Here is a 13,383-nt window from a genome sequence, read left to right on the forward strand (position 1 = left end):
GTATATCATCTCAATAATATTTACATGCACAAAATGAGCTGGGTGCCACAATCTAAGATGTTTATTTACAAATCTCTGCCAACGTTGGGCAACTTGGAAATTTGTTTCCTTCTGGTGGTCTCACTGGTTGTTGCATATCTGGTTCAATTTCATCCAATGGACTCTGTTGGACTTAGACCTCTCTTTAGGTTCGCCCCCCAAATGTTTTTCCTTCACCCTTCTTATTTTCTTGGACCCGTTTTTGTTGGCTAACCAGTGCTAAAGGGCCTGCGCTCTTTCCTTTACACAAGGTAAAATTGTCTCACACCCAATTGATATATTTAATTTACTTGTAAGTCCCTAGTGAAGTGGTACAACATGTACTCAGGGCCTATAAATGTAATGCTACTAGTGGGCCTGCAGCACTGATTGTGTGACTCACTTAAGTACGCCCTTTAAACATGTCTGAGGCTTGCCGTTACCCTATTACATTTAATAAGTGATAACATTTGATTGGGAGCAGGTTGGAAGCCATGTTAGGTGTCTGAGGAATTGTGGTATTAGTGGTAAAGTTGGATTGTAAGTCACAGTTCTGAAAATTGCAATTTAGAGTGTTGCAATTTTCTTGCCCCAACCATTTGGTGCCTGCAGCCTGTTCTTTGGTGACATGACAAGGTGTCGTTGGCAGTTGGCCTTTGTGTATTACTCTCAGACAGCCACACAATAGAGGGCGTAGGTGTGCTTGGATGGGTCATCTCAGGGAGGATGTGGAGGGTGGAGCTGTGCAGAGCCCCACTTGCACTTCAATAAACTGACCCAGCTCTTACACAAAGAACTTCACACTAGTCTATTGTGCCTGCACACAGAGCAGGGCCAGGGCAGGGAGGCAAGGAGCCTCCAGAAGTTTCTCCCTCTTTAAAAGGGGCCCCAGGTATACAAAAAAGTGGCACTTGGACCCTCCCTGACCCTTCCTTCAGATCTGTGAATACTACAGAAGAAGAACCCTCTCCTGCCCTCGTGCTTGAGGCCTGCCCTACTCGCTGAGAAGGAAGCCTAGACCAACTCCCTTCATCTCAGACTGAGTGACTCCAAAGGTCAGCTGATGGACTTCCTGTTCTGAGATACAGGGACACATCAAGTGCTGGAGGCCTCCCTGCAACTTCCCCGCCTACCTGCTGCATTGGACCTGCAACTGGACCTGCCTGAGCTCTGCTGGCCTCTCCTGAAGTAAGTTCCTGATCCCCAAGTGGTGCCTCTTCGGGTTCTGGGTCCTTGCTGACATCAGAGAGAACTCCTGCTGGCCTAACTGTAGGTCCCACCGAAACCAGCATGAAATGAATCCCAAAAAACCTTGCTGCACAGATGCAAGCTTCATCTGAACCAACTCCGGACGATATGAATCTCTGTAAAGTTTCTCTGTACAGCTGCCAGCTTCATCGGAACTGATGCAGAGCAACGCAAAGCCCCGCAAAGACTTAACGCATAGCTTCATCAGAATCAAAACCAGACGATGCAAAAGCCTCACAAAGCAATACCAAACAGATCACGCACAAAGTAAATAAGTTACTATGTATTTGGCCTGCGCTCCATCCCGGTTGGCCTGAACTTGTGACTTTGTGCCACTCCTGCACAACCTGATATCCTCAGTTGGCACTTTGCACCTTTTGCCACTACTTTTATCAAAATCTTTAAAATTGCATATCTCCAGTTCTACTGATTGTTTTTTTGTCCTTTTGGGCTCACATAGTTTATTAAATCATAATCTATTTTTCTAAACTGGTACGGGTGTAGGATGTTTAATTGTGTTTTTTATTACTCTATCACTGTTGCATACATACTTTACACAGGGGTGTGGAATTTATTAAAATATGTACTTGTCCATGGGGAAGGTTGCTTCATAAATCTACTTGTCCAGTAACAAAATCCCCTTGTCCCTTTGATGCCATGTAGTGCTGCCACAAATTATGGCAGCAATCTCATTATATAAGAGCTCTTATATAGCCTCTCTGATTATGTCACGGCATATTCCATAGTAGTGTTTGAATACTAGTAATCATTTTATGTTGCCACGTTTCCGCAGCTCCACATACTGGGACTGAAGATGGTGGTAAGCAGTAGTTCCGGCTTGGAATGCTCTATTGAGTCTATGCAAACCTACTAACTTGCATGTTTGAGGGTTTTCAACAAATCTTCTCTAATCTTTCCCATACTAAGAAATGTTGGAAATGTACTCCTGAGAGTGGCATATGTAAACCTTCTTTCAGAGTTGGGAAAAAAGTAGTTGGAGTGAAAATTAACTTTCAAACATCCAGGTTTTCACATGAGCAAATCTACACATGCATATTTGGTCATGCTAAAATGCAGTTCACAAATATTTTGTAGAAGTACAATTTCTTGCCCTACAAATGTAAATTCTCGTGAATTCACGAAAGCCATATACCAAAGGTGCACTTTTGAGACTTTCTTTAATAATTGGGCCCCTAATTTGGTCTGGCGTTAACCATGACCTTTTGTGTTTATTAAAACTCTCTCTCTCTCTCTCTCTGAATTGGCTGGCTTCACTGTGAGTGACAGCATTCGTGTCTTTCACAAGGAGCATATCGGTACACAAAGTAGTTTTGTTCAGTGCCAGTAACTAATGTGGCAGTGTGTGCTTTTTTGAGACCAAAAACAATTTTTGCGTTTGCCAATGTTTGTTATAATGGTGAGGGCCCGGCAGCTCTCACATCAATAAGGTTTTACAAAAGCCATCCCAAAACAAGTCACGCATTGCAAAAACTAAAAAGCTGACACCAATGTCAGACCAAATGGCTTTGCCAAGGCTTAGTTATTTGTGTTTCCCATAATCTTATTGAAACTGGTTACACAAATTTTCCAATATGAATATTTTTGGGAAATACTGGCAGGCATCAACACATTTTACTAAATGATGCTGCAAAGAAATGGTACCTGAAATTTTACACTAGTTTAGCAAAATGTTGTTTCCCTACTTTCATTTTTTAGGAACATTTTATATTGAAAGCAAAGAAACATTAATCTTGCTTTCAAGCTTCTGCAAATATTTGCATCTAATCAGAGAGCATTCTGTGAGCATCATGCATAGCCTCATGGTACTAAACTTTGAAACCGTGTGTACACATTTTCATACTGGAACCACTGTCAGTAGTGCAGTCAGAACGTACATTTACCTAATAATAAAGGCTTTCAATTAATGAACCATAAATACAAGTTTGAACAGCATTAACACATGCACACAAATATTAACTAAACTACAGGCAGTACCCTTCCCTGATTCTTAATGTGGTACTGCAAACTGGCAGCCAAAGGGTTTGTACTGCAGGGGGTTGGGCCTACTTTCCCAAAGGACAAAATATACATTAAAACTTGTTGCCTTTGACCCCAAACAATATGTCCTGGGCGTCGGGCTATAGGAATTCCACATCCCTGTTTACACATTGTCTGTAATTTAAATCTGACTGCTTTTGTGCAAAGCTACTAGAGGGCTAAGCACAGGTTAATTGTGTGACCTTTTGTTGTTCACTCTGACAAGGATTGTGACTGTTGCTTGAGTAAGGTTTCTCCCTCTCAACCAACAACCTAATTTCACATACTCCTTTTTTGTTTTACTGAATTCAGTTGCAGACTGCCTAGTGCCCTTAAACCGGGTACCCATGTTAAAGCTCAGTGAATCTAGTAAGCGGTTCTCTTTAGAGCTAAGGGCTTTTAGACTTCTCCTTCGTGCCACTGGCCACCACTGGCAACTGGATTGTGGTGCTGCCACCTGAACTGATGGGAAAAAGCTAATGATACAAATAAACATGCCAGTTGGCAAGCTAAGCTTGTTTTTTACTCAAACAAAATTCTGAATGCGCCTAATCCATCTTCCTGAATAAACCCTATTATCTGGTGGCTGCCTGAGTCACCTATGATGGAAGACCTGCTGACAAATAAATAGATAACTGCCTTTTTTACAGGAAAGATTATAACTTAATAACCTCCTTATTCCAGTCACCTTTCTCCACCACTCTAATTTTATCTATGGGTGGTACTAAGCGGTGCCACCCTATCCAGTTTTCCCTTCTTGAATGAATGCGTTTTTGTTACGTTGGTTGCCTCAATCAAAACTTCGGGCTCCCCAATGGCACTTCGCTTACTCAGCTCCCCAAGAAATATGAACTGCTAGATCCCACTTGGCCTGGAGCCATAATAAATGCCTCCCTTACTGATAGTGTGGTTTCAGCTCCTCTCAAATTGGCATGTGTAGCCCCTTCCTAAAAAAGCCCTTGCTGAACCCCAATAATTTGTCAAATTATTGGCCTGTCTTTCATCTACCGTATCCTACAAAGTTACTTGGAAAGGCAGACTTTTCACCGGCACTCAGAAATCAATCCTTGGAAAGCAATTATTTTCTTCTTCCAGCCCAGATGCTTTTGCTCTTGACATAGTAAGAAGGTTACATTTGTCTCCCTTCCTTATCATTTACATTGCCATGGAGCTCAATGTTTTGATTCTTTTTTATCTGTTGGCGGCATTTGAGGCCAAAAGTCACTAATTTATTCTGTCTACACTTGTGCTAGGATTTCAAAATCTTGCCCTCTCGTGTTTTGCCATTTTTTGTCACTGGTAGCGCAAATTCGATTTTTCTTCCACCATATGAATCGCCCACCACATCACCCTGGGCTCCATCTTGTCACTGTTATTGTCCAGTCTTTACACAATTTCCTCTGGCTCACCTGATTCTGTCTTCGGGGTTCGATTTCTTTCTTTATACTGATGATAATCAAAATTATCATCAAGTTAGAAGAAGATCTTCAATCAGGGGTGTCTCATTTGTAGGATTGTTTCTCTGAAACCCATTTTTGAATGGATTCTTATTTCTATTTCTATTTAGGGGGTTTTGTAGAGCGCTTGGTGACGCACAGTGGCGTGTCCCCGCGCTAAGGAGAGATATTTACTGGACCCTACAGAGGCGGCATACCTTACTGTGCGAATAGTGCAGTTTTAAGCTTGGCTCTAAAGATTGATTCTGAAGGTTCCAATCGCAATGCCATGGGTAGTTTGTTCCATCTAGAGGCTGCAAGGTACCTAAAGGATCTTCCGCCCATCCGTGCTCTAGACACCTTGGGAATGACCAGGAGTCCTGAGCCAGAGGATCTCAAGGAGCGGGACGGGTCATAAGACGTAAGTAGTCCTTGCAAAGGGAGAGGAGACCTCCCATTGATGATCCGATGGCACGTGAATAGTGCTTTGAATTCTACCCTTCTTCTGACCGGGAACCAATGCAGAGACCGGAGGGCCGCTGAGGATGCGGCTCTTCGGGGCAGTCTAAGCACTAGTCGGGCAGCGGCATTCTGTAAGACCTGTAGGCGGCTCAAATTCTTCTCCAAGGTCCCTAAATAGAGAAGGTTGCCATAGTCCATCTTAGATGTGACTAGTGCATGCACCAGGGTTTGTCGGGCTCTCACAGGTAAAAACTTCAAAGTCTTCCTGAGACTTTTGAGGGTCCCAAAGCATGATCCGACCACCTGATTAATCTGGGGGCCGAAGGTGAGGTCAGTATCAAACCAGATGCCCAAGTTCTTTGCTTTCTGGCACGGGATGGGTGTTGGACCTAGGCAAGACGGCCACCATGCCGACGTCCATGCTGATTGGCATCCCCCCACGACCAGCACCTCGGTCTTGCCTCCGTTGAGCTTGAGACAGTTGGCGGACATCCAGGCAGCAAGATCTTGCATGCAGGCTCTGAAGATGTCCGCCGAGAGACCGGGGTGCACGCGACAGGGAGATGACCAACTGCGTGTCGTCGGCATACAACACCATTTGGAGGCCGTGACTCTCTACTAAGGTGGCGATCGGGGCGACATAAAGCTTAAAAAGTGTTGGACTCGGGGACGAGCCCTGCGGCACCCCCTGGTCCAAAGAGATTCGCTCAGAGTAATGGTCACCCTGCCTCACGTGGAAGCCTCGGCCTGTAAGAAATGAATAAATCCATTTCAGCGCTGCCCCTCTCACCCCACTTTTGTTCAGACACTGTAGCAAGATGGAGTGTGCTACAGTGTCAAACGCTGCGCTGAGGTCTAATAGGATTAAGGCCATGGTTTGTCCCTCGTCTGCACCCTGTCTGAGGGTTTCGGTGGCCCTGAGAAGGGCAGACTCCGTGGAATGACGGGGCCGAAACCCGAATTGGGTAGGGTGAAGAAGGTTGCCTTCCTCCACGTATTTCATTAGCTGTTTGTTTACCACCTTCTCCGCTACCTTCGAGAAATAAGGCAGCAGAGAAATGGGGAGTAGATTGTCCAGCTTCTCAAAGCTAATGTTGGGCTTCTTGCGGAGGGGGAGCACCACAGCCTGTTTCCAATCCTCAGGTATAGAGCTGGTTCGGAAGGAGACATCTAACAAGTGCCTGATATAGGGTTCAAGTGTCTCCAGACTGTCGCTCAACCTTTTTGGGGATGCGGGATCTCGGGGGGAGCCAGATTTAACAGATCTGCAAATTTTAACTAGATCTTCTGGTGGGGGGATGGAAAAATTGAGTAGCAGATTTTGATCAGTTTCCTCTGCTACTGGGTCTGCAGGCTCTTCCGCTGCAGGTGGTATTTCGGGAAAAGCAGAGTAGATCTTAGACACTTTGTCTCCGAAGTAGTTGGCGATGCGATTGCATGCTGCTACTGAGTGGTCTTTATCTTGAGTAGAAGTTTTTGGGGTGGCTAGGGACTTATATATGCTGAACAGTTCCCTGGCAGAATTCTCTGCCCCGTGGATTCTGTCTGCATAGTATGTGGCTTTCTCTATCCGGATTTTGTTATGATAGGTGCATCTCTTGATGAGGTAGGCCTCTTTCATCGGGTCATCATATGCCACTCTCCATTGTCTTTCTGCTCGTTATCAACTGAAGCTTAATGGTGACAAGATAGAAATCCTCTACCCATTTAAACCTTCTTTTTTTCTGGGAACTACATGCTTGGCCCAACTCACTCTTTAAGATCTGACTCACTGCAACAGGAATTGTAGAGAATTTGGGTGTAACTATCAACTTTCCATTGATCTTAGACTCTCAGATTTCCTGAATGATAAGTTAAGAGTGTTCATTTTGCATTATTTTATCTCTGCTTGTTTTAATTATGCAATGCTATCTATCTGGACCTCCCAGCCTACCTGACCCAGAAGTTACAATCATGCACTAGGCTTCCACAGAAGAGTGCATATTTCACCAGCCCTGGCCTTGTCACATTTACACTAGCTACCCCTAAAGGAAGAGTTTATGGTCAGGTTCATGTGTCTGCCAGGTGCTCCTGGAATTGTTTTCCTCTTAAACATATATTTACAAAGTGCATACTAATTAAATTAAACTAGATGTATAAGAAACAACTATGGTGCTCTTGGAAGAGAAGTACAGCTACGGATATGGGTACACATAAACCTTCAATCTGCGTATGGAACTTGCAAACCCTAATGGCTAAAACACACACTAGTGTGGTGGTGAGAGCCCACCTATCCCTGCCCATGCCGCGATCATTTACAGAGCCCCCTCCTTACTCCCAATTTTCCCTTACTCATATGTGTCCCCCCCCACTCTGGGTTGTAGCTCATTCAACTTTAAGGCAGCAACTAATCTTGTGAGCATGTGTGGCATCAGGCCTCCCCCTGTCCTTTATGGGTGCACCAGTATGTCAGACAATGCCTAAGTCCCTGCCAGAAAATGCCAGTTTCCTCTATGTCAACTAAGGTCCCTACGTGGTGCTCCGTAACTAACACATGTCTTCAGCAGCTCTTAGTGGTACCAATGGTTTAGTTTCTACACATACCCTACTGCAACCTACACATGGAATTGTTGAGTCCAGATCTTAGAATTCCTCTCTGCCCTCTGTGCCTTCGTATGCCTGGCAAGGGAGGGCCGAACGACGTACAAAGGATGAGGAAATCTACTCACCAGTGGGTCAACAAGGACTTGGATCTAGATGTGAAGCCACTGGGCAATCTTGTGTACAGTGCTCAATACTGAGTCGAAGCGATACCAAAGGGGATGATGGACGGAGCGCTTTAGCAAATCAAACACTCACCCCCAGTCAACTGATCTGGGTTTAATGCATTATTATTCTTTAGCTCACTCCACCACCCCAGTTCAGACATATGCAAATCAGTCGGACCCTGTGCCTCATGGGAACAGTATAGCCAAAACTGGGACCGGTTTCTGGCTAATCAGTCGTCATCCGCCAGGCTAGCTTGAAACCAGTGGCAAAGTGAGCAAGGGACCCACGTCTGGGCATACCCTGCCAACTTAGGGCGAACAAAACGATTCCAAAAGGGATGATGGACGGAGCGTTTCAGCAAATCAAACACTCACCCCCAGTCAACTGATCTGGGTTTGATCCATCACCAATCCTTAGCTCACTCCACCACCCCAGTTCAGACATGGCCATTTGCAAATGGAAGACATGGCTTGGCAGTTCGGGCTGGACTGTTCTCATGAGGCACAGGGTCAGACTGATTTGCATATGGCCATGTCTGAACTGGGGTGGTGGAGCGAGCTAAAGAATGATGATGGATTAAACCCAGATCAGTTGACTGGGGGTGAATGTTTGATTTGCTCAAGCGCTCCGTCCATCACCACCCCCTTTGGTACCGCAAGCGTTCCGTCCATCATCCCGTTTGGTATCGCTTTGTTCGCCCTAAGTTGGCAGGGTATGCCCAGACGTGGGTCCCTTGCTCACTGTGCCACTGGATTCATGCTAGCCTGGCTGATGACGGCTGATTAGCCAGAAACCGGTCCCAGGATGGTTGTTTCCGGTCCAGGGAAGACATGGCTTGGCAGTTCGGTCTGGACTGTTCCAATGAGGCACAGGGTCAGACTGATTTGCATATGGCCATGTCTGAACTGGGGTGGTGGAGTGAGCTAAAGAATGATGATGTATTAAACCCAGATCAGTTGACTGGGGGTGAGTGTTTGATTTGCTCAAACACCCTGTCCATCATCCCCTTTGGTATCGCTTTGTTCGCCCTAATCCTCCTGCCACCTTGGAGCAGACAAACTCTAAAGAGAAACTTCTCTATAGAGATACAGATGTCATCTTAGAGCAGACTCTAATCTTCTAAGCTTCCGTAAGAAACTTTATGCTTTTTTGTTCAACCAATAGTACTGTCTCCCCTTCCTTTTTCTCATTAAACACTGATGGTAATTTTTTAGCGCCTGGACGCCTCAGGGCAGCTGTTAGCGCTCAATAAATACGATTTTCATTTCATTTCACACAAATGCCGAGGCACACAAATGCAGTCCATTCTTTTTAAAAGGCAGTGACCATATTAGTAATCACAAAAAAGTCAATTAAAATTTGTCTTTTCTCTTTCTTTTCTGCTTTTCTTCTTCTTGAAGTAGTACAAAAACACTGGCAGCCAGCGTGTGTTTCGTCCTGTGGATTTTTCAAGGCCAAACAAAATTTACAGAAGACAGACCAGCAGGTCTGGAGATAGTAAGCCTGCAGTTTCAGCAAATAATGGGCTTTGTATGCGAAGAGCGTACAGAAAATCTGTATAGGTACACCCGAGCCCAGGAGGTCCCTCCGTACTGGCAAGTGAAAAACACTAGGGGCTCGTTTTCAACCAGTACACAGAGTATGCAGCTTTGTCCTGTGCGCGTATTACCAGTGCCCCGGAGAGCCTTCCAAGTACAACGATAATGAGCAATGTAGGCTCGTTCCTCCCGACATACAGGCCTATGCCCATGTTGTTCGATGTGTTTTGGAATTATAGGCTTATCAAGGCCTTGTACTGACCATTTGCCGTGATACTTCACGGGCGGATAGTGACCCCTTGCTGCCCTTCCCAGGGCTATTTTGCATTTTCTGTATGTCGGGACGAACGGACCTACATTGCTCATTATCTTTGTACTTGGTGCACAGGTGTATGCATGGCACTAGACTGGGTCGGAGTGGTAAGGTGGAAACTCGGGCTATGGGCCGGTATCTGAGTTTTAGCTATGGGACACTTTTTTGGGCAGAGCGCGGGCCACTTTGGGTTATGTCTGTGTTGTTCACATGCTGCCAGTGACCCAGTGGGGGCCTAGACAGCCTTTCTGGAGGCGCGTGTGCCTCTGTTACCTCCCATTTACCAACCTGGCGGTGGTGTCATTCCCAGTCTCTCCCTGGGCCGGCCCATTGAAGTGTGCAGATTGAGCTGGGTAGGAGGCTTGAGCAAAAGTGGCCTCATTTATATTGAGGTGTGGTTTACCATTGTGAGTTAACCAATGCACAAAGAATCCTGGCAACATATGCATTTTATTTTTATCTCGGTCAACTTAAGAAAATGAGTCTCTTTTAGTGAATCCCCCCTCCTCCTTTTCAAAATACTTAAAACACTGAAGCAGTGTTTTGCGAAAAGGAGCCAATCACAAATGTGGGCCACTTTTTTAGGGTGCCCGAGCCTATTTGGCATCACAATCCACCCCTGGCACTAGACAGCCTGATTGCGCACCAACGCTAGAGAGAGTGCAGGGCAGTGCCTTATCTTAGCTGATCTGGCGCTAACCCAGCGTCCCCTATAGCCCGTAAAACAGCGCAGCAACTTTGGTTTAGCAACCTACACCTTCATGGTCTGAAAATAAAACTTGCAAGGGCCCTTCACTGAGATCAGGGATTAATTGATGCCAGCTCTATTGATGTCACCAGAGTATGAGGTCACATGACATGTACCATCACTTCTACTGTCCCGATGATTTGGGTGAAATTAGGCCACTGCTGTGAACTTTTAAATAGCAAATATATTTTAAATATTCAATGCATTATACATACATCACATATCCAATTCAGAGTGCTATATTTACTATATTCTTTTTGTAGATCGACTCGGATGTGGGCGAGGAAACGAGCTACAGCATCTATGACGTGGCCCCAGAACAGACGTACACGGTACAGGTTCGATGCAAAAACGCCAACAACAAAGGGTTCTGGAGTGACTGGAGCCGGCCGCTGACACTAACCTCAGCCAGGAAACGAAAGTGAAAGAACACCGTTCTCCTCATGTGAAAGGATGCCACTGCCCAAGGGCTGCCAGCGTTACTCTGTGTGAAAACTGCATGTCATAGTCTCAAATAAATTTATTTAAATTTAAAGGAAAATCGAGGTTGGTTTTGCATGTGCTATTTAGCGGCAATGGGTATTGATTGGGCAAGAACATACATGATATAGGGCCCTAATCAGTTGCCAGGAAAGGTTCAACCTGATTGATTGATTGCCTGATTGACTGATTGATTCCCTAGATAATGATCCAGGCTTCTCCTCAGTGCACCAGGATGCCCGAGGTGCTGCTTAAACAGACGGGTGGTGCTGTAGGTGTCAGGGATGCAGCTGAAATATACCTTAAAGGAAGTCTGCAGATAGGGGTGTGGCTAACCAGCCGAACATGGCGGGCGCGAGCCGTTAGAGCTCCGCACCAAAGCCCTTGTTTTTCCTGTCAGGAATCGGCATCCCCAGCCATCCGGGTGCGGGGGAGATACAGATGCACGCCCTCAACGCTGTGGGCATAATGGTGCGATGAGGACGCCGATGCGTGCAGAGGGAGACCCCAGAGCGTTTCCCCCTGGGGCTTGACGCCAATTTGCTCTGAGTGTACTAGGCGGGCGTGCGTTCGCCCCAACTTCTGCAGAGAGGTACGAGGGTTCCCCATGTTGCAAGGCGGCCTGGGGGACGATGGGGGGCTCCCTTATTCCTGCATTGGTGCTGCCATTGGGTGGAAGAGGTGATAGCTCACTAATGTGGTGCGCCTGAGGCATTTGCACGTTGCCGGATGGCCCAGACAGCGCAGTGAGAACCACCAGTCGACGGTGCTCACAGCCTACCTGCCACACCACCGGAGCCCAGTGTGAGATACCCGCACACTAACAAGACCGCCTGCCAGGGGGGTGAAGCATGCCGCGTAGGTCGGGCGGGCATCCGTGCCCATCCCCGGCTTTCTCAGACTCTGCTCTCTGGGGCTGGAGCAGGCCGCAGTGGCGCTGGAGCGAGGCCTTAGGGAGAGGCGGCCAGCCCCGCGCTGAACTCAGGGGTCGGCCCGGGCCCAGACGGTGAATGTACAGCAGGGGAGGCAGGCGTGGTTGGCGTTGTGTGGATGCCTGCCTCCCCTGCTCACTGAGGACTCTCCAGCTCGGTGCGGCGAGGGGATCTCGGCCAGAAACAACGCACAGGGACTGGAGAAGAGGGATATTGGTGCAGCCTCTGCCCTTCCGATAGTAACTGGACGCAACCAGGCTGGGCCACAGTGTTGGGGTGCAAAAGTGGAGCTGCAAGGAATGGGGTCAGATCCAGCCCAATCCGTAGATACTATTAGGATAGCTGTGGGGCCCTCCTCTGCCCTGCTTGAGGCACGAGCGGCCTGGTGTGGCGACTATGTGGCATTAGGATCCATCAGTATACTACTACCCCTGCGGAGCACGAGGACAAGCACTCACACTAGTGGGACTGCCATGGCAGCGATCAATACCACTGAAGAGGTCTGACACTATGTGAGGCCCGGGGGTCAGGTCAGACCCAGGCTGTGGGTGCTCAGGCATCGGGCTGGTGAAACAGACGCCGACACCAGGGACTGGCGTGCATTCCCTGATCCAGTTACCCCCATCAGTGAAACCGCGCTACTGCAGGACACTTGCAAGAGCATGAGCGGCCCGCACTGGAACCGCGATAGGCCCGGGGTTGGGATTGGGCCCAGGCTGTGCTCACATTGAAGTTGGTGCAAGCGGGGACGACGCAGTGAAGTGGTGGCTGGGCCCTGTCATCCCACCGCCTAAGTGTCAGTAAAACAACAGTGACCGAGGACATAATTCCGGTGGGAGAACCCTCCTGCACTTTGCTCCACAAGCGAAGCTCGGTTGCAACATCCAGTCTGGGAAGTATATCTGGGAAGAGAAGTGGCCAACACAGATCTGCCCTGCCCCTGCGGACGTGCAGCGGTTTGGGCTCTGGTCGTAGTGGCGCACAAGAGGCAAGGTCGACCCCCTTATCTGGGAACGCGATAAGGGCTATCTCAAGAAACAGTGCAGGGTCCCACAGGCACCCCAGTGGGGGTTCAATCAGGGCTTCTGCACTGAACCTTGCATCATCTAATTGCTTGAATATATGATGGATGAGAAATCAGAGGCATAGATAACAACAAGAGTGACACCTGCCCAGTCAGTGGCCAACCAACGAACGGGGTTGGATAGTTGGAGAAGCCGTGACACAGATAACTGGCCCTGCTCGCACAATGCCAACCGAATGCTGACAGCGCAACAGTTTGTAATGGCCTGCCTAGGCACCAACAACCAACATCCCAGTGCGGGCACTGATGGCCCCAGGAGCGATGTCTACGGAGGGGGAGACGCCCCTGAAGACGTCACAGCTCTTACTGCCAAACTCGATTCCGTACTAGCAGCGGTTT

General features: G+C 47.6%; 1 protein-coding gene across 1 annotated transcript in view; it reads left to right on the plus strand.

Annotated features, from left to right (window-relative positions):
• LOC147747255 (cytokine receptor-like factor 1) overlaps nucleotides 1-11,085 on the plus strand; it is a 52,778-nt gene extending 41,693 nt beyond the window's left edge. The window contains exon 6 of the mRNA XM_086936203.1: nucleotides 10,812-11,085. Within this exon, the coding sequence (XP_086792329.1) occupies nucleotides 10,812-10,973 (162 nt within the window). The 3' untranslated portion in view covers nucleotides 10,974-11,085. The remainder of the gene's footprint in view (nucleotides 1-10,811) is intronic.
• Nucleotides 11,086-13,383: the final 2,298 nt, after the last annotated feature.

The sequence above is a fragment of the Lissotriton vulgaris genome, chromosome 1_1 (genome assembly GCF_964263255.1).
Source record: "Lissotriton vulgaris chromosome 1_1, aLisVul1.2, whole genome shotgun sequence".
Lineage (NCBI taxonomy): Eukaryota > Metazoa > Chordata > Amphibia > Caudata > Salamandridae > Lissotriton > Lissotriton vulgaris.